We start from the raw sequence: 24,763 nt of genomic DNA on the forward strand, positions 1-24,763 counted from the left end.
ACATTTAGCTCATGTGTAGTAGGCTATTAAACTTTGGTAATATGAGGACACACCTAAACAACCCATTCAGTTTGTATCCAATCAGGCAGGTCATATACTTCATAGTTCACGGTAGATCTAAAGGAGATTGTGCAATCAGATTGTAGTGTGTGTGGCCACTTTAAGAAAGCTGGCAGTTTGTAAAAAGGAAAAAGCACGAATTGGCTGAGAACAGATTTTGCGGTGATCATAGGCCAGGACGTCGCCTGGAGAAAATTGGATTGGTTGGGGTCTTTGTCCCAGGTGGTGTTTCACGTTTCATATACTGTAGATAATATGTTGTACCTTTGCTCCACATAACATGAGATGCCTATACAGGAGTGTATGGAACTTTAGACTTGTAAATCTGCTGAGCTGGTGAGGTTGTGAAGATTATGTGTACAGAGAGGTGTGTCTGTCCTGTCATGGAGCCAACAGCAATGCTCCAAGACACTCAACAATTATAATAATCTAATTTCAAATATCAGAATACCTGACTGCAGGTTGTAGAAGAACAGCGAAGGAACGATGAAGGTGTGCACTCTCCTCTGCCTGTCCTCATTGCTCCTCCTCAGGACAGGTGAGATCTCAGGTCACCTACTGTATATGATTGTCTTCTATACTTCAGTGACAATTAGTTATCTCCCTAGTCTGGTTACTATATTTTTTCTGGAGTGTTTTATTAGCTGCATAATAGCTCTATGCTACTTCCAGCTCTAGAGTGGTTTTAGCAGTTATCTCCATTTCCAAGCAGTTCCAAATCCTAAACAAACCCCCAGCTAACTCCAAGCAAATCCTAAAAATCCCAACTCCAGGCAGATCCAGAAACCCCTCAGCTCCCAACAGATTCAGAAACCTGCAACTCCAGGCAGATCCAAACACCCCCAGTTCAGGGCAGATCCAGAAACCCCCAGTTCAGGGCAGATCCAGACACCCCCAGTTCAGGGCAGATCCAGAAACCCCCAGATCTGGGCAGATCCAAAGACCCCCAGCTCCAGGTAGATCTTGAAATCCACAGCTCTAGGCAGATATGGAACTCCAGGCAGATATAGAAACCCCCAGTACCAGGCAGATACAGAATCTCTCAGTTCCAGGCAGATTCAGAAACCCCCAGCTCCATCGCCATCTCTAGGCAGCTCCAGAAGCCCCCATCCCCAGACAAATCCAAAAAAAACCCAGCTCCAGGTACATCCAGAAAAACACAGCTCCAGATAGATCCAACACCCCCCAGATCCAACGTCAGGCATCTTCAGAAACCCCAAGCTCCAGGGAGATTAAAAAAAAACATAGCTCCGACTAGAAGTAAATTCAAAATCCCCAGCTTCAGGGAGATCCAGAAATTCCCAGCTCCATCTCCATGTAGATCTGGAAACCCTCTGCTCCAGGTAGATCCAGAAACCATCGGCTTCAAGTAGATCAAGAAAAACCTGGGTCCAGGTAGATCCAGCAAATCTCAGCTTCAACTCCAAGCAGCTTCAAAGGCCCCCAGTTTTACAGAAAACCAAAAACCTACAGCTTAAACTCCAGGATGCTTCAGAAACCCTCAGCTTCAGGAAGATCCAAAAAGGACCCCCCATTGGTGTTATTGAGAGGAATAGGGCTCTCATTGTTGGTGTCCGTGGGAGGAATAGTGCCTCATCATTGGTGTCAATGGGAGGAATAGTGCCCTATCAGTGTCAGTGGGAGGAATAGTGCCCCATCATTGGTGTCAGTGGGAGGAATAGTGCCCCATCGATGGTGTCAGTGGAAGGAATAGTGCCCCATTGCTAGTGTCAACGAGAAGAATATTTGCTCCATCATTGGTTCCAGTGGAAGTAATAGTGCACCATCATTGGTGTCAGTGGAAGGAATAGTGCCCCATTGCTGGTGTCAGTGAGAAGAATAATGCTCCATCATTGGTGTCAGTGGGAGGAATAGTGCCCCATCGTTGGTTTCAATGGGAAGAATAATGCCCCATCGTTGGTGTCAGTAGGAGGAATAGTGCCCCATCATTGGTTTCAATGGGAAGAATAGTGCCCCATCATTGGTGTCAGTAGGTGGAATAGTGCCCCATCATTGGTGTCAGTGGGAGGAATAGTGCCTCATCATTGGATCATTGGTGTCAGTATAAGGAATAGTGCCCCACCGTTGGTGCATGGGCCAGTTAAAGGAGAGTGAAGGACTGTAGTTTGGGCATCACTGTTATAGAATGTTATAGAATGTTTGTCTTCACTACAGGTTAAATTAATTTTATTATTATGTTTTATTTTGGAAAAACCAACTGATTTCTTGAAATGCCCCAGGTAAGGTTCACCTCACTTCCTGTCTCTGTGACACCAGGACATGAATGATGGGAGAGTTTATCACTGGGACAGAAAGACACAGACACTAAATAGAAATGATTTTGCTACAGCTGGGCTTTAATAAATGCTAATATCTTTTACTTGTCAGGAATCCAGTTTACAGAAGGACTTATCTGCAGGATTGAAGTTATCTCTCAATAGATTTACAGAAGGACTTATCTGCAGGATTGAAGTTCTCTCAATAGATAATAATTATAAGAAACTCTATATCCCTGGTTCCAGGACGCTACACTAACAGCGCAAGCCCGGGGATTCTTTCTGTGCTGCCCCCCTGCAAAGTGCTGCCCTAGGCCTGGGCCTTGTCTGCCTAGGCCAGTATATAGTGTTGGGTGTCAGTGCTATCTTAAAGTGATTGTAAACCCCCCCCCAAAAAAAAAAAAGTGGCGCCCCCCCACCACAGTTGCGGAATGCCAGCCGCCCGCATACAAGAAGCAGTGCGGCCACTTTATGGGGGCGCTAGACTAAATTGCCTCTCAGTCAGCCCCATAAGATTGGCGCTACACTAACAGCGCAAGCCCGGGGACTCTATCCGTGCTGCCCCCCTGCAAAGTGCTGCCCTAGGCCTGGGCCTTGTCTGCCTAGGCCAGTATATAGCATTGGGTGTTAGTGCTATCATTGGCACATGCTAATTAGGGATGAGCTTCGAGTTCGAGTTGAACCCACGTTCAACTCGAACATCGCCTGCTCAACCGTTCATCGAATTGCGAACGTTATGGGCCGTTCACGCCAAATCGAGTGGCGCGTCATGGCCCATAATTCACTGCGGCATCGCAGTGCATTGCTGGCTGATGATTGGCCAAGCATGCACTATGACCCGCATGCTTGGCCAATCACAGCGCCGTCTGTACAGAGAGCCGTCTGTACAGAGAGCTGACGGTGGCTTTGGCCAATTATGGCTCAGGGGGTTTAGTACACGCCCCACACTATATAAGGCTGCCTGCGTGGCGGCCTTGTGTAGTGTGTTGCGGCGGCGGAGAAATAGACAGAGAGACTGTCATTTGATTTAATTTAGATAGAGTAGGCAGGCGAGTCAGTTAGCTGCACTTACAGCGTATTGTGTATATATATGCATCCTAGTTGTTGTGTGTGTATATATATATATATATATATATATATATATATATATATATACTGTAATTCGTTTAGCTAGATCCGTTCCTGTTATTCTCTTCCTACTGACAGGCAGGCAGGTGTTTTTACAGTATTTACAGCTACCTGAAGAAAATTGCTGGTGTTCTTCTGATCCTATTAGTACCACAGGCAGGCAGCTACAGTATTTACAGTTAGTGTACTGTGTCCTCTGCACAGTGTACACCTAAAGCTACCTGAAGAAAATTGCTGGTGTTCTTCTGATCCTATTATTATCACAGGCAGGCAGCTGCAGTATTTACAGTTAGTGTAGTGCGTCCTCTGCACAGTGTGCACCTAAAGCTACCTGAAGACAATTGCTGTTGTTCTGATCCTATTAATACCACAGGCAGGCAGCTGCAGTATTTACAGTTAGTGTAGTGCGTCCTCTGCACAGTGTGCACCTAAAGCTACCTGAAGACAATTGCTGTTGTTCTGATCCTATTAGTACCACAGGCAGGCAGCTGCAGTATTTACAGTTAGTGTAGTGCGTCCTCTGCACAGTGTGCACCTAAAGCTACCTGAAGACAATTGCTGTTGTTCTGATCCTATTAATACCACAGGCAGGTAGCTGCAGTATTTACAGTTAGTGCATTGTGTCCTCTGCACAGTGTGCACCTAAAGCTACCTGAAGAAAATTGGTGGTGTTCTTCTGATTCTATTAGTACCACAGGCAGGCAACTGCAGTATTTACAGTTAGTGTACTGTGTCCTCTGCACAGTGTGCACCTAAAGCTACCTGAAGACAATTGCTGGTGTTCTCATACTAATAATACTACAGGCAGGCAGTTGATTCTGCTAGCTGCAGTATCAGTGTATATATATATATATATATATATATATATATATATATATATATATATATATACACATACATACATATACATCCCAGCTTTGTGCAGCTACTTCTCACTGCAGGCCATTAGTATGTCTGGAAGGCCAACAAGGAGAGGCAGACAGTCACAAGCCAATAAAAGAGGGCAAGCAGGCTCTGTGACTAGAGGCAACAGTGCTGGTCGTGGAGACGGTGCATCCTCATCAGCACGTGGCCGTGGGACACGCTTGTTCTTTTTTCGGCAGCTGGCCGTGTTGAGCCGCAACACGAGTAAGACTTGGTAGAGTGGATGATCAAGCCGTCCTCATCCTCCTCATCCTCTCTCACCCAGGCTCAGCCAGCCTCCAAAATTCTACAAGTGGTAATTCTGCCACACCTCTCTCCTCCACCCCCTCCTCCTCCTTCTTCTTCCTCCATGGCCTCTTCCTGTGCTGATTTGTCCTTGGAACCAGCGGTGCTCCATAGGCGTTCAAGGGGCTAGGCAAGCACGCAGGCAAAAAGATGCCATGCGGTGCTTGAGCTGGTGTGCTTGGGGGACAGGAGCCGCACTGGGGCAGAGATTCTGTCAGCTCTGCAGGGGCAGGTTCACAGGTGGTTGATGCCACGCCAGCTTAAGCCAGGTATGGTGGTTTGCGACAATGGCACCAACCTCCTCTCCGCCCTCCGACAAGAACAACTGACCCATGTGCCCTGTTTGGCTCACATCCTTAACTTGGTGGTGCAGCGGTTCTTGGGCAGGTACCCGGGCTTACAGGATGTCCTGAGGCAGGCCAGGAAAGTCTGTGTGCATTTCCGCAGGTCATATAATGCCAATGCTCGGCTGGCTGACCTCCAAAAGGAATTTAACTGCCCAAGAACCGCCTAATCTTTGACATGCCTACCAGGTGGAACTCAACGTTGGCCATGCTGCAGCCGCTGCACACGCAGCAGAGGGCCATCAATGAGTACCTATGCGACTATGGCACCAGGACAGGGTCAGGGGACCTTGGTTTGTTTCCCCACGCCAGTGGGCTATGATCAGGGATGCATGCACTGTCCTGTCACCATTTGTGGAGGCCACAAGAATGGTGAGCAGTGACAGTGCATGCATCAGTGACACAGTCCCTCTTGTCCACCTGTTGGAGCACACGCTGCATGGAATAATGGACAGGGCACTTGAGGTAGAACAGAGGGAGGAAGAGGAGGACTTCCTTACCTCTCAAGGCCCCCTTTATCCAGACAGTGTTCCTGCGTGCCCGCTGATCACATGGGAAGAGGACGAGGAGGAGGAGGAGGATTGTGTCAGCATGGAGGTGGAGCCTGGCACTCAGCATCAGCAGCAGTCTTCAAGGGATCATTTACAGTCCAAAGAATCCCATGGACTTGTACATGGCTGGGAGGAGGTGGCTGCGGATCATGTCGTCCTTAGTAATCCAGAGAACTCTGGACCGAATGCCTCAGCAAACCTACGCTGCATGGCCTCCCTGATCCTGCAAAGCCTGCGGAAGGATCCTCGTATTCATGGTATCAAGGGGAGGGATGATTACTGGCTGGCAACCCTCCTTGATCCACGTTACAAGGGTAAGGTTGCAGACCTTATCTTGCCATCGCAGAGGGAGCAGAGGATGAAACATATCTTCGGGAGGCCTTGCAGAAAGGATTGCGCAACGCGTTTCCAGAGCCTGGGAGGTTACAATTTCCTGGTCCTCCTGGACAACGTGTTGCTGAGGCTTCAGTCAGTCACAGAAGGAGCGGTGGAGAAGGTGGCCATCTGACCGATGCGTTCAGACAAGGTCTGATCGGTTCCAGCAACCATCGCCAGCGTCTGATTCACATGGTGCAGGTTTACCTAGGGGCAAGATCAGACTTGGACACATTTCCCACCGAAAATCCTCTGGGTTACTGGGTTTTGAGGATGGATCACTGGCCAGAGCTTGCACAGTATGCAATTGAGCTACTGGCCTGTCCTGCATCCAGCATTCTTTCGGAACGCACATTCAGTGCTGCTGGAGGCTTTGTAACCGATCACAGGGTGCGCCTGTCCACCAAATCGATCGATCGGCTGACCTTTCATAAAAATGAATCAGTCTTGGATCACCAGCTATCAAGCACCTGATGCTGATGTAACCGATTTATTTATTTTTTAATGTGAGATCCCTTCAAGACTGCCTATGCTGATGCTGAGTGACTATCCTGTTATGCTGAGTGACAATCCTCTTCCTCCTCAATTTTCATGCTGATAGCGTGTAAGAAAATTTTTGGTTCTGGGCACCGCCACCAGTGGCCAAGGCCCAATTTTTCAGCCCCTGTTTAACAGGGGTGTGTAATTACAATTTTTAAAGCAATACTTTGCAGCAGGGCTCATTCCTGCGCTCCAACTATAGTATCTGTGAGGGGTTGCAGTGTTGTGGCACCAGCACCAGTGCCCAAGGCCCAATTTTTCAGCACCTGTTTAACAGGGGCGTATAATTTCAATTTTTGATGCAATACTTTGCAGCAGGGCTCATTCCTGCGCTCCAACTATAGCATCTGTGGGGGGTTGCAGTGTTGTGGCACCAGTGCCTAAGGCCCAATTTTTCTGCCCCTGTTCAACAGGGACATGTAATTACAATTCTTGATCTAATATTTCACAGCAGGGCCCATTCCTGCACCCACCAAGAGTAACTATGAGGGCTTACAGTGTTGTGGCAACACCACCACCAAAGGCCCAATATTTCTACCACTGTTCAACAATGGCATGTAATTACAATTCTTGATCTAATATTTCACAGCACGGCCCATTCCTGCACCCACCAAGAGTCATGCAGGCCATACACGGTCGAATTTCGAACGAATTTTCTTTTCAAAATCAGAATGTTCGTTTTTTTGTGATCCGATGATGAAATCATTGATTTTTGAAATTCGGCCGACCAAGCCTTCAATTTCACCGTATGTTGCTACAGAAAAGAATTTTCGTGGCCGGGAATCTTATTTCCTCTCCGTAAATTTTCTTTTCTTATTACATTTCTCACACGATTCTCCCATCATTGATTAGAAAATCGTTTGTTTTTCTAAAAATTTCCAACATGTCCAATTCCTCAAATATGATTGCTGCACGAAAATCGGCCATTGTTGCAGCCCACTAATGGTGCGAAATTCGTAAGAAAATTCTTTCATACGATTTTCAAAAGAAAATTCTTACGAAATTCGAACCGTGTATGGCCGGCCTAACTGTGGGGGCTTACAGTGTTGTGGCAACACTAACACCTAAGGCCCCAATTTCTGCAGAGTATATAGAGCAGGCCCCTACTTTCAAACATCCAACTTACAAACGACTCCTACTTGCAAACGGAAGGAGACGACAGGAAGTGAGATGAAATCTACCCCTAGGAAGGAAAATTCTCTCCTATAAGAGTTAATATGGGAAAAACGTGTCTCCTCTTCATTGATGCTTTATCACCAATCCTTGTTTCACTAAAAACCCCACATTTTCAGAAAACATTTGTCATTGGGACAGAAAGTGAGGTAAAATCTTTTGAAGAGGTGAACAGACAGAAAAACAAATTGTGAGGCTAGGTGACAGATGCACACCGTTGGGATCAGGAGTGCACCGCAAGGTAGTGGACCCTATGGCTGACTGCTGCGGATGGGAGTCAGGGTGGTAAGGAAGGCAGGGCCGCTGGAACACCAACACGGATCCCACCGGGGTTAGAGATTCCCTAAGGTGCGGAGTCTAAGAGCCAGCAGGTATTCACCAGAGCCTCTAGTGGTGAGGATGGACTGGGCTGCAACTGGCTCCAGGTCGCGACCCTCAGGGTCCCCCAGCTCACACCCACAGTAGGCAACAGGAGGATAGGGATAGTAAGGGAATAAGCCAAGGTTGGGGCCACAAGCAGACAAGGACAACAGAGTTCATGCCAAGGTTCAGGGTCACAGACAAACAGGGATAGTCGGGGACACGCCAAAGGTCAAGGTCACGAGCAGACAGGAATAGTTGCGGACACGCCATGGTTGGTAACAGAAACAAACCTAGAGCACACGGCAGGCAGGAAACAGGAAGTCAAAACACACAAAGGTTGATCAGCAGGGCTGGCCTGCAGGGCAGAGGTTAATATAGAGTTCTCTGATAGGAGTTGGGGTGGAGCCATGCTAGAGGAGAGATTATAAAAGCAGTCAGGTGAGAGTCAGCTGGTCTCTAGAGATGAACACATGGAGACAGGTAAGCTGACAGACAAAACTCTATTGCATAACCATGACACAAATGTTACAGGGGTGATAACCCTTCCCTATGTTTTCCAAAAAGCTTAAAAATAGATTTTTTGGCTGGAGCTACACTTTAAAAATGTACCAGTTCAAAATTACAAACAGATTCTACTTAATAACAAACCTACAGTCCCTATCTTGTTTGCACCGCCTGTATACTGCTGTTCAGAGTATATAGGGCCTGGGGGCCCCACGCCTTCCCTTTTTTTAATTTGGGCGCAGAGTTCCCCTTAATATCCATACAAAACCCAAAGGGCCTGGTAATGGACTGGGGGGGGTACCCATGTCGTTTGTCTCACTGATTTTCATCCATATTGCCGGGACCCGACATTACATTAAAGCCGCAAGCAGTTTTAAATGACTTTTATTCCTTTAAAAATGTCATTTTGTGCAGGGACTGTTCTAAGCACAGGAAACACGCGCCACTTTACAGGCATACTATAGACACCCCTCAGGTACGATATTTAAAGGAATATTTCACTTTTTTTTCACTTTAAGCATCATTAAAATCACTGCTCCCGAAAAAACGTCAGTTTTTAAAACTTTTTTTTGCATTGATACATGTCCCCTGGGGCAGGACCCGGGTCCCCAAACCATTTTTAGGACAATAACTTGCATATTAGCCTTTAAAATTAGCACTTTTGATTTCGAACATTCGAGTCCCATAGACTTTAATGGGGTTCTAAAGTTCGCAAAAACTTTCGGTCCGTTCACAGGTTCTGGTATGAACCGAACCGGGGGGTGTTCGGCTCATCCCTAATGTTGATACAGGGGATATCTCCTAAACTGTGCAGGTTTAGAAGATATCCACGGTAGCTACAGGTAAGCCTAATTATAGGCTTACCTGTAGCAAAAAGTGGTTGTAAAGGGTTTACAACCACTTTAACGACACCCCAAGCTAAGGTTGCAAAACAGTGTGTTTGCCTGCACCAGATCGCATTCACAAAACGACCATGCAAACCGGTTGCAGTGCGGTTCCAAAATTGGTGCATGCTTGACTTTGGTGCGATTTGAGCCCATTCAAAATGAATGGGCCTTGTTTGCAACGCAATCAACGCAGTAAGCCTGGTTTCACACTGTAGTTTGCATGTAAATCGCACAGGAACTGGACCGCATTCCTGTGCAATTCACATGCGACTCTGTGTGGTGTGATTTGAGTCCATTTTGAATGGGCTGAATCGCACCACATCGCACCAAAGTGCAGGCCCCTTTTTTTTTTAAAACCAACCATGCAATCTGGTTCAGACAAACACTACGTTTGTGACCTTCTTTTGGGGAGTTATCAACTTTGAATTGACACCTGCAGCAGATCAAAAACACAGTGTGATTGCAATGCGGGGCGCAAACGCACAGGGAGCACAGCGTTTCCTGTACCACTTATGTATGAACCAGGCGTAAAACAGGGCCAAGGCATGCCACTGAGGGAAGCAGAAAGTTCAGCCTGGCTCTGGCATTGGCAGACATGTTGTGGTGCCAACTGATGAATCAGTAAGCCGGTGAGCACCACAACAAGCTTGCAAGTGCCAAGCTGGACTGTCAGTAATAAGGATGAGCTCCGGCGTGTTCGCATGCTGCACGTGCTGAGCCTGCCAGGAACTCGGCACTGCACAGCGCTAATCACAGGCAGTGAGACATTTCTCGATGTGCGGCGGCAGAGATCGGGAAATGTCTCACTGCCTGTGATTAGCGCAGCGCATTGCCGACTTCCTGGTGGGCTCGGCACGTGCAGCATGCAAACACGCTGGAGCTTATCCTTAGTCAGTAACACAAGCAATAGAAAACTCGGATTAGCCTCAGTCAACTGTCAGCAACACAAGCAATGCAAAATTTAGCCCAACCAGCATCAATCACATACTTTGTCAGTTGCAACACAAAATCACAGACAGTCTCTCACTGACTCACGATTACCTAGTATGACTATGAACAGCAGCAGCACAGCAGTCTGAGCAGTGGTAAGTCGGAGGACACTCTCTGAGACTAGGCCAGAGAGAAAGAGGGACATATCTGGACAGGACAGCAGCAGTTCATCCATGTGGGGGGCCGGCGGCTACATAGCACTTTATAAGCACTCTGAGCTCCAGGGCCCAGGCAAAGCTCCTCTCCCAAGCCCAAGGTGGGATTGGCACTGCAAGCCAACGGGAATACATGGTGAGCAGGACTACATGCCCCGCCGGCTCCCACTGTGCTGCCTGGTGATAGATCTGTCAGCCTTCAGCCTGAGCCCGATAGACCGGCTTGGCAGTGTACCACAACATGCGTGCGGGTATTCCTAATGATCTATTACACTTACTGCAGCGGCATTATTACACTTTGTGTGCCACTGACTGCAGTGCTGCCTGTCGCTGGTGCCATGTGCGCCTGCAGAGCAGGGACACCATGCATTTTATTTTGGCCCTGGGGGGTTTGAACACCCCTGACCCTCTCCCTTATCTACGCCCCTGAGTGGGGGTATTGATTTTAAAGGGATATAAGTGACCTATATTATTATCATGCAACATGTCCGCAATCTCCAACGTAACCTGTTGTATGTCCCCAGTCTCTGACAGTCCTCTCTAGCATTATATATACTGAACATCTATTGGTAAAAAATAACACTATGAATATTCTATATGAATAAATTCCTGACCAATCACAATTTACGGAAATGTATAATTTCTCAGAAATCTCCACATTTTATCATTAAAAAGCAAAAAGCCATCTTTGAGCTCCAGTCAGTGACTTTGCCTAGGCTGTGATGATGTCATTAGTTTGCTGCAGGTAGGAGGAAGCATTTCCCCAGTCTCCCCTACCCCAGTGATCAGACTGTACATCATAACTTATTAGCAAGGTGAGAGTCTGCAGCAGAAGCTGATATGTCAGACATTAGTGAAGACAGCCAAGAACTGTAAAGGGACCAGGATATATATGACTGTGCCATCTCTGAGCCAACATCTCAGTCCAGAAAGTAGATGGTGACCCTGGGTGATGTCTGAACAAAGATGGCTCCATCCTTCTAGAGAGAAAAAATAAGGAACTTGACAGGGAGAATACTGTGGTATATGTGAAAGGTAATAAATACTTGGAAGGGTACACTGACACACTATTTAATGTAGACTTGAAATGGAATCACCAGGGTGGACAGTATGCAATCTCTCTGCGTTTTCTCTGATTTCAGACCAAGCAGAGGAAAGGCCATTGGTGGACACAAAGTACGGGAAGCTCCGGGGGGTCATCGAGCCAGTAAAGGAAACTCCAAGAACTGCAGATGCTTTTTATGGGATCCCCTTCGCAAAGCCTCCAGTTGGTCCACTGAGATTTGCGAATCCAGAATTACCCAAGCCCTGGGAATCCATCCGAGACGCCTCCCAATATCCTCCTATGTAAGTGTCAGGAATTCACCATCTGTGCTTCTTCATGTATTCTGCCCCATGCTCTAAAAGGATTCAGATCAATCTGCCAAAAACAGATGTTTTAGTTTTGGGTGGATGCCGGTTGAGTCAGCCACCAAATCCCTACACCAACTCTGGAAGTCCGATCCCCGCGCTTGGGGTCCCAGCTCCACCCACCTGCCCCGGGCCTTTGATGTGGTCTCTCTTATTCATCTCTGGACTGGCTATTTATTCTACATTACTGAGAATGCAGCAGGAGTGATACCTCTTTTCTAAGGTTTTTAAATGCCAGATGAGGAGAAGAGCAATACAATTCTGAGCTCTCTGTGAGGACAGAAGGTAGCTGACCACCATTTACTAAAAACTGACTACAAACTCCAGAGGATATAGAAATAGAATATACTCAGAAAGAACATTGATGAAAAAACATTTCTTATTACCCAGAGCAGCCAATCAGATACAGTTAGGTCCATAAATATTGGGACATTGACACAATTCTAATCTGTTTGGCTCTATACACCACCACAATGGATTTGAAATGAAACGAACAAGATGTGCATTAACTGCAGACTTTCAGCTTCAATTTGAGGGTATTTACATCCAAATCAGGTGAACGGTGTAGAAATTACAACAATTTGTATATGTTCCTCCCACTTTTTAAGGGACCAAAAGTATTGGGACAGATTAACAATCATCCATCAAACTTTCACTTTTTAATACTTGGTTGCAAATCCTTTGCAGCCAATTACAGCCTGAAGTCTGGAACGCATAGACATCACCAGACGCTGGGTTTCATCCCTGGTGATACTCTGCTCGGCCTCTACTGCAACTGTCTTCAGTTCCTGCTTGTTCTTGGGGCATTTTCCCTTCAGTTTTGTCTTCAGCAAGTGAAATGCATGCTCAATTGGATTCAGGTCAGGTGATTGACTTGGCCATTGCATAACATTCCACTTCTTTCCCTTAAAAAAGACTTTGGTTGCTTTGGCAGTATGCTTCAGGTCATTGTCCATCTGCACTGTGAAGCGCCGTCCAATGCGTTCTGAAGCATTTTGCTGAATATGAGCAGATAATATTGCCCAAAACACTTCAGAATTCATCCTGCTGCTTTTGTCAGCAGTCACATCATCAATAAATACAAGAGAACCGTTCCATTGGCAGCCATACATGCCCACGCCATGACACTACCACCACCATGCTTCACCGATGAGGTGGTATGCTTTGGATCATGAGCAGTTCCTTTCCTCCTCCATACTCTTCTCTTCCCATCACTCTGGTACAAGTTGATCTTGGTCTCATCTGTCCATAGGATGTTGTTCCAGAACTGTGAAGGCTTTTTTAGATGTTGTTTGGCAAACTCTAATCTGGCCTTCCTGTTTTTCAGGCTCACCAATGGTTTACATCTTGTGGGGAACCCTCTGTATTCACTCTGGTGAAGTCTTCTCTTGATTGTTGACTTTGACACACAAATACCTACCTCCTGGAGAGTGTTTTTATTCTAGCCAACTGTTGTGAAGGGTGTTTTCTTTCTTTTTAAAGATGTTCCAAACAGTTGATTTGGCCACACCTAATGTTTTTGCTATCTCTCTGATGGGTTTGTTTTTTTTTCAGCCTAATGATGACTTGCTTCATAGTGATAGTGACAGCTCTTTGGATCTCATATTGAGAGTTGACAGCAACAGATTCCAAATGCAAAAAGCACACTTGAAATGAACTCTGGACCTTTTATCTGCTACTTGTAAATGGGATAATGAGGGAATAACACACACCTGGCCATGGAACAGCTGAGCAGCCAATTGTCCCTGATTTGGATGTAAATACCCTCAAATTAAAGCTGAAAGTCTGCAGTTAAAGCACATCTTGTTTGTCTCATTTCAAATCCATTGTGGTGGTGTATAGAGCGAAAAAGATTAGAATTGTGTCGATGTCCCAATATTTACGTACCTGACTGTAATCCCTATGATTTCCTCATACTGCAGTGGAAATATGAAATTAATCTGATTGGTTGAACAAGAAACACAAACTCTTGTTTAGACAAACAGGAAGAAGAAGTATAACCAGAACAAATACAGTGCCTTGAAAAAATATTCATACCCCTTGAAATTTTCCATGTTTTGTCAAATTACAACCAAAAACGTAAATGTACTTTATTGGGATTTTATATGATAGACCAACACAAAGTGGCACATAATTGTGAAGTGGAAGAAAAATGATAAATGCCTTTCACATTTTTTTACAAATAATTATCTGAAAAGTGTGGCGTGCATTTGTATTCAGCCCCCTTTACTCTGATACCCCAAACTAAAATCTAGTGGAAACAATTGCTTTTAGAAGTCACCTAATTAGTAAATAGAGTCCACCTGTGTGGAATTTAATCTCAGTATAAATACAGCTGTTCTGTGAAGGCCTCAGAGGTTTGTTGGGAACCATAGTGAACAAACAGCAGCTTGAAGGCCAAGGAACAAACCAGACAGGTCAGGGATAAAGTTGCAGAGAAGTTTAAAGCAGGGTTAGGTTATAAAAAAATAACTAAGCTTTGATCGTCTCATGGAGCAATTTTCAATCCATCATCCATAAATGGAACGAGTATTGCACAACTGCAAAGCTACCAACTGTGGCATCGCTAGGGGGGAATGGGGGGTGCAGGCTGCACCTGGGTGACCCCCGCCAGAGGGTGACACCCAGCACAGCACTGGACTGAGAGAGGCGCCGCTACTCTAACCTCTTACTTCTTCCCCTGGTATCTCTGCTGTTATTGCTGTGTCTCCTTATCTCCCAGCGATGTTCGGGGAGGGAGGATGAGAAAGAATTGTGAGGCAGACAGCTCCGGATTCCCATAGCTCGGCGCCCGCATGTCCTTGGGGACATGCGGGCAAAGTCCTGTTTGCAGTTTGCAAGAAGCCATGTGGAAGAAGGTGCTCTGGTCAGATGAGACCAAAATTGAACTTTCTGGCCTAAAAACAAAACTCTATGTGTGGCAGAAAACTAACACTGCACATCACCCTGAACACACCATCCCCACCGTGAAACATGGTGGTGGCAGCATCATGTTGTGGGAACTAGACATTGTAAATTCGTTTCATTCCAAATTCATTTTTTAAAGAATTCTGACAAATTAGTTAATTCAGAAATATCCAAATTAACAAAAGCCAGTTTAACAAAGTTTTTTTGAATATTTGCAAATTTGAATATTCGAAAATTCGGAAATCTGAAAATTTTAAAATTTGGAAATTCGAAAATCCAAAAACCCGAAAATTCAAAAATCTGAAATAATAACTGAAGAGTGAATAGGTGCAGCGCTTATTTAAATATAGTCTGTCAATAATTAAAAGTTCATAATAAGCCAAGAAATTCTTGAGGTGAATCCTGATATACTGAACAGAACAGCCATCACCAACATCCAAAAATACTGACTCTTACCCTCAGTGAAAGGGATATGCACAGTGAATAATCAAATGGCAGGGTCAACGATCATCCTACATAGACTGATCCACTCCACCAGGGTTACACTGATCACACGCCCCAGAAATAGGTATCGATGCTCATAATAATAACATCTTAACTATAACTATTAAATAATAGGTATTGGAAGTTCCTTTCAAATTTGGCTGTTAGTAAACGTAACAATACAAATTTATCCGAAGTTACGAATTATCCGAAATAACGAATGCCGTATCTATACAAATGAAACGTAACAAAATAATAATAATAAATAATAGTAATAAAAGCTTTTTATTATTATTATTAATTATTAATTTGTTCCATTCCATTTGTTTAGATACAGCATTCCTTATTTCGCATAATTTGTAACTTCGGATAAATTTGTATTCGTTACGTTCACTAACAGCCAAATTTGAAAGGAAATTCCAATACCTATAATTTAATAGTTAGTAATAATTAAGTTATTATTAGTTAGTTATTATTTCAGTTTTTCACATTTTCGGGCTTTGGGATTTTCGAATTTCGAATTGTCGAATTTCCAAATTATCAAATTATCGAATTTACGAATTGCGATCATAACGAATGACCCGAAAAACGAAAAAAAAAAAAAACAGGACAGGGAAGCTGGTCAGAGTTGATAGGAAGATGGATAGATCCAAATACAGGACAATCTTAGGAGAAAACCTGTTATGCCCTGTACACACGACTGGTTTACCCGTCGGAATAAACGCTGAAGGTTTTTCCAACGGAATTCCGACAGAATTCTGCTGAAGCTGTCTTGCATACACACGGTCACATTCCGACCGTCAAGAACGCGGTGACAAACAACGCGTACGACGGCGCTATAAAACGGAAGTTTAATAGCCACTGCACCACCCTTTGGGCTCCTTCTGCTAATCTCGTGTTTATCTCGTGTTAGTAGAAGTTTGGTGAGAGATGATTTGCGCTTTTCAGATCATTTTACTGCTGTTCAGTTTGTGCTTGTGGGGTTTGTATCTGTTCTTCAGTGCGTGTAGTCAGTTCATATTTGTTTTTCAGTGTGTTCTTGTCCGCTCGTTTCTGATTTTCAGCTCGCTTTTCACAGGCCTTGCTGTTCTTCAGTGCATTCTGTTAGTTTGTTCTGAGCAGCCGACCGTTTTGAAGCCATGTTGCGGGTACGTACTCATCGTAGAGTTCGTGCTGTGCGGGGGCTTGGTGTTGGGGCTCTTACTTTGACCCAAGCCCAGTCCATGAACAGGGTGAGGAGGAGTTCATGGACCAAGAATTGGTTACTCCAGCGTGACCAATTCTCTCATATGCCTTTTCTGCATGAGATCCAGGAGAATAACCCTGATGATTTCAGGAACTTTCTCAGGATGACGGACCCCGTTTTTCATCATCTGTTGGCTTTGCTGACCCCTTATATTACGAAGCAGGACACCTGCATGCGGCAAGCCATCACTCCGGAGCAGAGGCTAGTCGTCACGTTCCGGTACTTGGAGACGGGGAGAAGTCTACAGGACCTCAAGTTCTCGACAGGCATCTCCCCCCAGGCTCTGGGGATCATTATTCCAGAGACCTTTCTCCTTTAACATCACATTCTATGTATTTAATGTATACTAATGTATTGTATTTATTTCATCATTCCCTAATTACCATGAATGGAATATATGCTGTTAATGTCCCCTTTGTCCCCATGCATGCTGTAATCTTTTAATGCTCCTTTTTTGGCCTACATGCATATTTGCCTTCACTAACCTCCCCAGCATGCTGTCCTGGGCCCATACCCACCTAGCCTAGTCACTTAACAATGTATTTTGTCAGCTCCATTGTAGTGCTTTACCCTAAACACCCCCTAAAATGTGTATAAATGTTATTGTTGTCCTTAACCACTTGACCACTGGGCACTTAAACCCCCTTCCTAACCAGACCAATTTTCAGCTTTCGGCGCTCTCACATTTTGAAAGACAATTACTCAGTCATGCAACACTGTACCTATATGAAAATTATGTCCTTTTTTTCACACAAATAGAGCTTTCTTTTGGTGGTATTTTTTATTTTTTGCGCTATAAAAGAAAAAAGACAGAATATTCTGTAAAAAAATGCATTTTTCTTCGTTTGTTATAAATTTTTGCAAACTAGTAATTTTTCTTCATATATTTTGGCCAAAATGTATACTGCTACATATCTTTGGTAAAAATGACCCAAATCGGTGTATATTATTTGGTCTTTGTGACAGTTATGGAGTCAACAAACTATGGTGCCAAGCTCTGAAAATTGATCACACCTGAAGTACTGACGGCCTATCATTTCTTGAGACCCTAACAAGCCAGGAAAGTACAAATACCCCCCCAAATGACCACTTTTTGGAAAGTAGACATTCCAAGGTATTTAGTAGGAGGCATGGTGAGTTTTTTGAAGTTGCAATTTTTTCCCACAATTCTTTGCAAAAAAATTTTTTTTCACAAAATCGTTATATTAGCAGGTTATTTCTCACACACAGCATATGCATAGCACAAATTACACCCCAAAACACATTCTGCTACTCCCGCTATGTATGACGATGCGTGAGACTTTTACACAGCGTGGCCACATACAAAGGCCCAACATGCAGGGAGCGCCATCAGCCGTTCTTGGAGCATAAATTACACATATAATTTCTTGACTACCTCTTACACTTTTGAAGGCCCTGGAGAACCAGGACAATGGAAACGCCCCAAAAATGAACCCATTTTGGAAAGAAAACAACCCAATGTATAATCTATGAGGTATATCGAGTCTTTTGAACATGTCATTTTTTTCTACAAGTTTTTGGAAAATGTGTAAAGAAAATGAAAATGCATTTTTTTTTACACAACGTTGTCCATTTACACAATAATTCTAATACATAGCATGTACATACCATAAATTACACCCCAAAATAGATTCTCCTACTCCTCCTGAGTCCAGCGATACCACATGTGTGAGACTTTTCCACAGCCTGGACACATACAGAGGACCAACATGCAGGGAGCACCATCAGGTGTTCTAGGGACTTAAGTTTCAAATCTAATTTGACTACCTAATACACCTTTGTGAGGCTCTGTAGTGGCATGGATGTGGCATGGATGATAACTGATGTGGCATGGATGCGCATGAATGGGGATGGATGAGCCGTGGATGGGGATGGCTGAGCATGAATGAGTATGGCCGGGTACGGCTGAGTACGGATGGGTACGGCTGAGTATGGCTGGGTATAGATGGGATGGCTGGGTCCGGCTGAGTACGGATGGGTACAGCTGAGTATGGCTGGGTATAGATGGTACGGCTGAGTATGGCTGGGTACGACTGAGTACAGCTGGGTATGGCTGGGTATGGCTGGGTACGGCTGATTATTTCTGGGTATGGCTGAGTATTGATGGGTATGGCTAATTATGGATGGGGGTGGATGGGATGGCTGAGGATGGATGGATGGATGAGTATTGCTGAGGATGGATGGATGACTGAGCATGGATGGATGAGTATGCTGAGTATGGATGAGGATGGATGGATGAGTATGCTGAGTATGGATGAGGATGGATGGATGAGTATGCTGAGTATAGATGGGTGAGCATGGATGGATGTTTATGCTGAGTATGGATGGGTATGCTGAGTATGGATGGATTGATGAGTATGCTGAGTATGGATGGGTATGCCGAGTATGGATGGATATGCCGAGTATGGATGGGTATGCCGAGGATGGATGGATGAGTATGCAGAGTATGGATGGGTATGCCGAGTATGGATGGATGGGTATGCCGAGTATGGATGGATGGGTATGCAGAGTATGGATGGATGGGTATGCATGGCTAAGTATGCAGAGTATGGATGGGTATGCATGGCTGGGAATGCATGGATTTGTCACTGAGCAGCGCTGTGGGCACTACACAGCCCACAGCGCTGCTGCCACCGATTTCTCCCCTCTCCGCTCACACTGGACAGAGAGGGGAAAGAGGAACCGAATATCACACCAGTTTGTTTACATGTGATCGCCCCGTCATTTGACGGAGCGATCACATGGTAAATGGCCGCAGCGGCCATTTACTGTGATCTGTGATGCGCCGGGTCCAGAGCACAGATGTGTTCGGGTGCGCGCCCCCAGGGGGCGCGAGAGAGCGCGATTCTGGGAGGACGTCACTGTACACCCTCCCAGAGTTATGCAACCGCCCTGTAGCCGTCATTCGGCTATGGGCTGGTTGTTAAGTGGTTAAATTCAGGCAGAGTGCCATAGGCTTTTTTTTGGGTCCCAAACTCAGCTCGAACCCTCCCCCGCCTAAAATTTTTACAATGGGCCATCAGAGGGGGTGAAGAATCTGATAAGTGGGCCTTATATTTTTGTCTTTAAATACTCCTTAAAAAAAATGTTATACTGATGTTGGGCAAGAATGTTTTGTGTAATCTGCTTGCAATATTATGTGCAAAAGTACTATTTTTTTTTCTGGTTTGACGCCACAATTTCCTTCAACGCCACAGGATTGGCAGACTGTGGCCTCCCATTGTGCCAACCGTTGGGACTTTCCCATTCGGGGTCTTACTATTACAATTATAAGGGTTTTAATAGTATAGTGTTAATGGAAGTGGTGTCGGCACAATATGAGTTCCTCTATGTGGACGTGGGGAAGAATGGCCGGATGTCAGATAGAGGAGTCTTCGCCCAAAAGGAGTTTTCCCGATGTCTCCAGACTGGTGGCCTGGCATTGCCACCTGCTGCGGACAACGTTGAAGGACTCCCGTTCGTCTTTATTGCCGATGAAGCATTCGGTCTGGGCGAGCACCAGATGAGGCCATTCCCCCAGAGGACCTCACCCCAGGGAGGAGGGTTTTTAACTACCAGCTGGCTAGAGCCCGAAGAGTCGTTGAGAATGCCTTCGGGATAATGGCCAGCCGCTTCCGCTTGTTTCTGACAGCAATACATATGGCGGACTACAAAATTAACCACATCATATTATCCTGCTGCATATTGCACAATTTTTTACAGAAAAATGCCAAAAATTATCTTGCCTCAGTTGGGCCTGAGGCCGGACTTCCTGCTAATCCCCTGACGGGCCTGGATACTGGCCGTCCTGGCTTGGCACCCCAAAGCGCCCGTGAAGTTTGCCAGAAATATGTCAATTATTTTACGGGTAGCGAGAGCCATTGCTATGCCAGACAATGTCTAAATATTTTTTTAATAAAATAAAAAATTATCTGATAAAATCTTGAATTTTCTTTATTGCTTGTGTTTCTTTTTAGCTGTCTCCTAGGTTCTCCTAGTGCACTCGTAGTGCCAAGTGGATTTTCCTTTAGTAAATAAGCCGCACTGTAAACACAAAATTACTTCAAAGACTGGTATTGAGCATTGAAAGAAGAAGCCACACATTGTTGATTGTGTGTAATCAATACTCAAGCGCTGAAATGAAATAAATGATAAACTAATGGTGACCAAATTAGTAAAAAGTGATAAAAAATTACAAGATTAAGCTGCAATCAATCATATGTGTTCAGGCACCAATTGTGAATAGTAAAAGAATATTGATGCGCTCTAATCAAAAATATTACCTCGTGCACAACTCATCTACTAATTAAATAAAAATTCTGTGGATAACGCCAAACAATAAAAAATAAATAAAGTGTAATAATATCAGGACTCATCAACTACCAATTTGATGAGAAATATATAGTGACAAATAAAAACTGAAATAATAATATGGCTGAAAAGACTGACTGAGAAGAAAAGGGAATTATAACAGAATAAAATTATCCTCTAGTAGAAACAATAATCACCCATTAATCCACCAGTCATCTATATTTGCATTGTGAGGGTTAAACTTTGTAGAGTTAATTTCCAGCCTGAACGTCAGCCTACAATACTCAAAGCCTTCAGAATGTCTTTTCCCAGGTTAAGAAAAATGATGACTTGCGCTTAGTTTCACTTGCTTTCTATCTCAACTAGCAGATGAGTCATGTAGAGAGAAACAAAAAGTATCATTGCGCAGAGATCAACAAAGAATACAGAGTAGAAAAAAACAAACCGATACACTCACATAACCTAGCATGTGTTTAGGCATGAAAGAAAACAGTCAGCCGCTGCAAGCGCGACTCCTCCAAAGCCGCTGCTGCTGTACTCAGATCTCGTAACAGCAATGCTCGTCACTAGTTCCTCCCACGCGTTATGTGTACTGTACTAATGACACTGGCTGGGAAGGGGCTATACATCAGGGGCAATCAAAGGGTTAACTGCGTTCCTAGCCAGTGTTTTGGTATACTGCGTGAGGTGCTTTTACTAGGGGAAGAGAAGGATTTTGTTCACTGCCTTGCAGGAACATAGAATCCACCCCTTCACCCCTGTCAAAATGGAGATCTGCCTGGTTTACATAGGCAGAACTCAGTTCTCTGTGTTTTACCAATGTCAGGAAAGAAGCAAGTACCAGTCTCGCCAATATCTCTGCCTTCCTTCACACATGCGCGGTAGAGCGGCACTCCGGCGCATCCCTGGGCACAATACAGCAAAACGGCTAATGCGCGTGAGCAATTCAGCAAAACGGCTAATGCGCATGTGTGATTCAGCGGAATAGCGAACTCGCGTATGCAATCGCGCGCGCACAACATGAGCCTCCCACTGGCCTATAAAGCCACTCTGTGCCATGACCAGAATGCTGGTTTGTCTTTCAGCTCCCCGTGTGTTTCCTGCTTGTATCCTGATTCTTGATTACCTGTTGTGACCCGGATTGACCTTGACCTGCTCTGATCTCTTCCTGCATCTGACCCTCGGCTTGCCTCTTGGACTTCTCCACTTGCTTCCTGTGTTTGACCCTCGGCCTGTTTACAAATATTGCTTCCTGTCTCCAGTGATTGACCCTCAGCCTGCTCCTGGACTTTGCTATTTTCTTCAGTGCTCGACCCCTGGCTTGCTCACAGACTTTGCCGCCAGTTACCTGTGTTTGACCCTCGGCGTGCTTACGGACTTTGCTATCAATCTTCACTACTAAGTCATCAGCCTGCTGACAGACCTGCTAACAGTCCTTTGGACTAGACCATTTTTGCCTATCTAAGAGACTCTTACTAGTCATCGGTGTTTGACCCCCGGCCTGTTGTTGGATTAGCTGTTCATCTTCCTTCTTGAGTGTCAGCATATTCCTTTCTTACTCAGCTGTCTCCCTGCTGGTGACCTTCACACAAGACCTGCCCAGCCCGCTGGTGACTTGTGCCTCTTTGTGCCCTTCACCCCCTGTACCATCTTCAGGAGTGGAGTGTGCTTAGTTGCAAGAGGTCACCGCTCTCAGCATCTCGGCCTCCGTGAGTACCCTTATCTGACAACCGATGATTGGCAGGTGCCAGGGGACATCCAGTGCCCTGCACCCGCAGATTGGCTTCTGTTGTGTATAATCACAGCAGAAGTGGCCCGCCAGCGGCGTGCGCGCCCCCTGCAGGCGGAAGTGCAGAATGGTGTATATATGCGTGATTCTGCACAGGAGAGCTGCCCTGTAGCAGTAAAACTGCCATGGGGCGGTCCTTAAGTGGTAGAGTCCCTTCCCTGCCCCTGTCCCCACTGCTGAACTGAAGGGGCCCGGACCCTGTACAGGAGGGCCCGCTTACACCCTTATTGGCAGCCTTGTTTAGGAGGGCCCAGCTGTTAAACTGATCACACAGCCTGCACATTACACCAGCAGAGACACAATCCTGGTGTAATCTGTGGCGCCGCGTCTGCGTCATCATCATCATCCGTGTCAGCGTCTTGTATTTTGGTCTTTCAGGTGTTTGCAGCACATAGGCATTATGGAGGGAATGAGCACCTACTACAAATCTACATTTAAGATGCCACCTCTTTCGGAGGATTGCCTGTATCTGAATATCTTCACTCCGAGCGACAGAGGGAAGGAATCAAAGTTACCTGTGAGTATCTCAACAAAAGAGGAGGCTGCTGGTGATGGAAACCTAAGTTTAAAAGTGTAAATAAGTTCAAAAAGAAAAAACACAGACAGTATCTCAAAAAAGTGAGTACACCCTCACATTTTTGTAAATATTTTATTATATCTTTTCATGTGACAACACTGAAGAAATGACACTTTGCTACAATGTAAAGTAGTGAGTGTACAGCTTGTATAACAGTGTAAATTATCTGTCCCCTCAAAATAACTCAACACACAGCCATTAATGTCTAAACCACTGGCAACAAAAGTGAGTATACCCCTAAGTGAAAATGTCCAAATTGGGCTCAATTAGCCATTTTCCCTCCCCGGAGTCATGTAACTCGTTAGTGTTACAAGGTCTTTGGTGTTAATTGGTAACAGGTGTGTTAAATTTGGTGTTATAGCTCTCACTCTCTCATACTGGTCACTGGAAGTTCAACATGGCACCTCATGGCAAAGAACTCTCTGAGAATCTGAAAAAAGAATTGTTTCTCTACACACGTAGCACCCTCTCTCTACCTTAGGTAGGTAAGTGCTAGAGTAGTTTTTCTGTTAGTACAGCCAGTGCAGGTAAATTTAGGCAGGCCAAGGTGTGAGCTAGGCCTGTTTGTTTTTGATATGGGGGCAGGGGAGTGGTTTAGTGTAGCAGCAGGTGACTGACATGTACTTTATCTCTGTGGCGCCTCCTTTGTTTCAAGAGGGTTCTGGAAAAGAGGCAGGGCAGAGAGTGAGAGTGACATGGAGTGTATCTGGGAGCCCTGACCAATCCCCAGCTAGGAGGCCTCCTATATATATACTCATGGTCACCCTTCTGTGGGAGGAGTTGTCAGGTAGAAGAAATGAATGATGGAGTGTTAGACTGTCGTGACGCTTGACGGAGCTCCCTTTCTGGGGGGGTGAACTCGGGTCTGGAACTCGGGAGCTGGAAGGGAGCCTCTCTCTACACGGTCATTGAGAGGTGTCCTGGAACAGGAGCAGGAGGAGGACAGCTGGGAGCACTGCCAGGCAAGTGATTCAGGAGGGATCCATGCCGGGGTCAGTGAGTGAGGAGCACAGTGAGAAGCTCTGGGAGAAACAAGCCAGGATTGGATGTGGAGCCAGAGGGAGAGACTGTGGTGTCGTTGGAGTCAAGTCGCTGCAGCCAGGAGGGTGGGCAGGATTTGCAATGGACTTTCTGGGATCAGTAGTCCACCAAGTGTCAGTTAGCACATTGTTTTTTTTTTCTCTTTAATAATGGTTGCTACCACCAAGGGGACTGCAGACCCCTGCCAGCAAATGGCTATTAGTAAGATGTTGGGATTTATTCAGAGTGAGGCCTAACCATGTGCTAACGGTGACGAAATCTAAGATTGTACAGTGGAGAAGCAAAGTGAGCTTAAGCAGTTTGCTGGAGGAGTGAGAAGTTTGAGAGACTGTAAATTTATATTCAACTATCTTTATTCAATCAAGTGATATTCATCATCTGGGCATCCCATGTCCCTTTTCCCCATCCAAGTTTATTTATTATACAACAACAAAAAAACAAGCT

General features: G+C 45.2%; 1 protein-coding gene across 1 annotated transcript in view; it reads left to right on the plus strand.

Annotated features, from left to right (window-relative positions):
• The first annotated feature begins 478 nt into the window (after positions 1–478).
• LOC141112601 (fatty acyl-CoA hydrolase precursor, medium chain-like) overlaps positions 479–24,763 on the plus strand; it is a 78,411-nt gene continuing 54,126 nt past the window's right edge. The window contains exons 1-3 of the mRNA XM_073605555.1: positions 479–598; positions 11,698–11,902; positions 23,080–23,218. Of these exons, the coding sequence (XP_073461656.1) occupies positions 547–598; positions 11,698–11,902; positions 23,080–23,218 (396 nt within the window). The 5' untranslated portion in view covers positions 479–546. The remainder of the gene's footprint in view (positions 599–11,697; positions 11,903–23,079; positions 23,219–24,763) is intronic.

The sequence above is a fragment of the Aquarana catesbeiana genome, linkage group LG11 (genome assembly GCF_042186555.1).
Source record: "Aquarana catesbeiana isolate 2022-GZ linkage group LG11, ASM4218655v1, whole genome shotgun sequence".
NCBI lineage: Eukaryota > Metazoa > Chordata > Amphibia > Anura > Ranidae > Aquarana > Aquarana catesbeiana.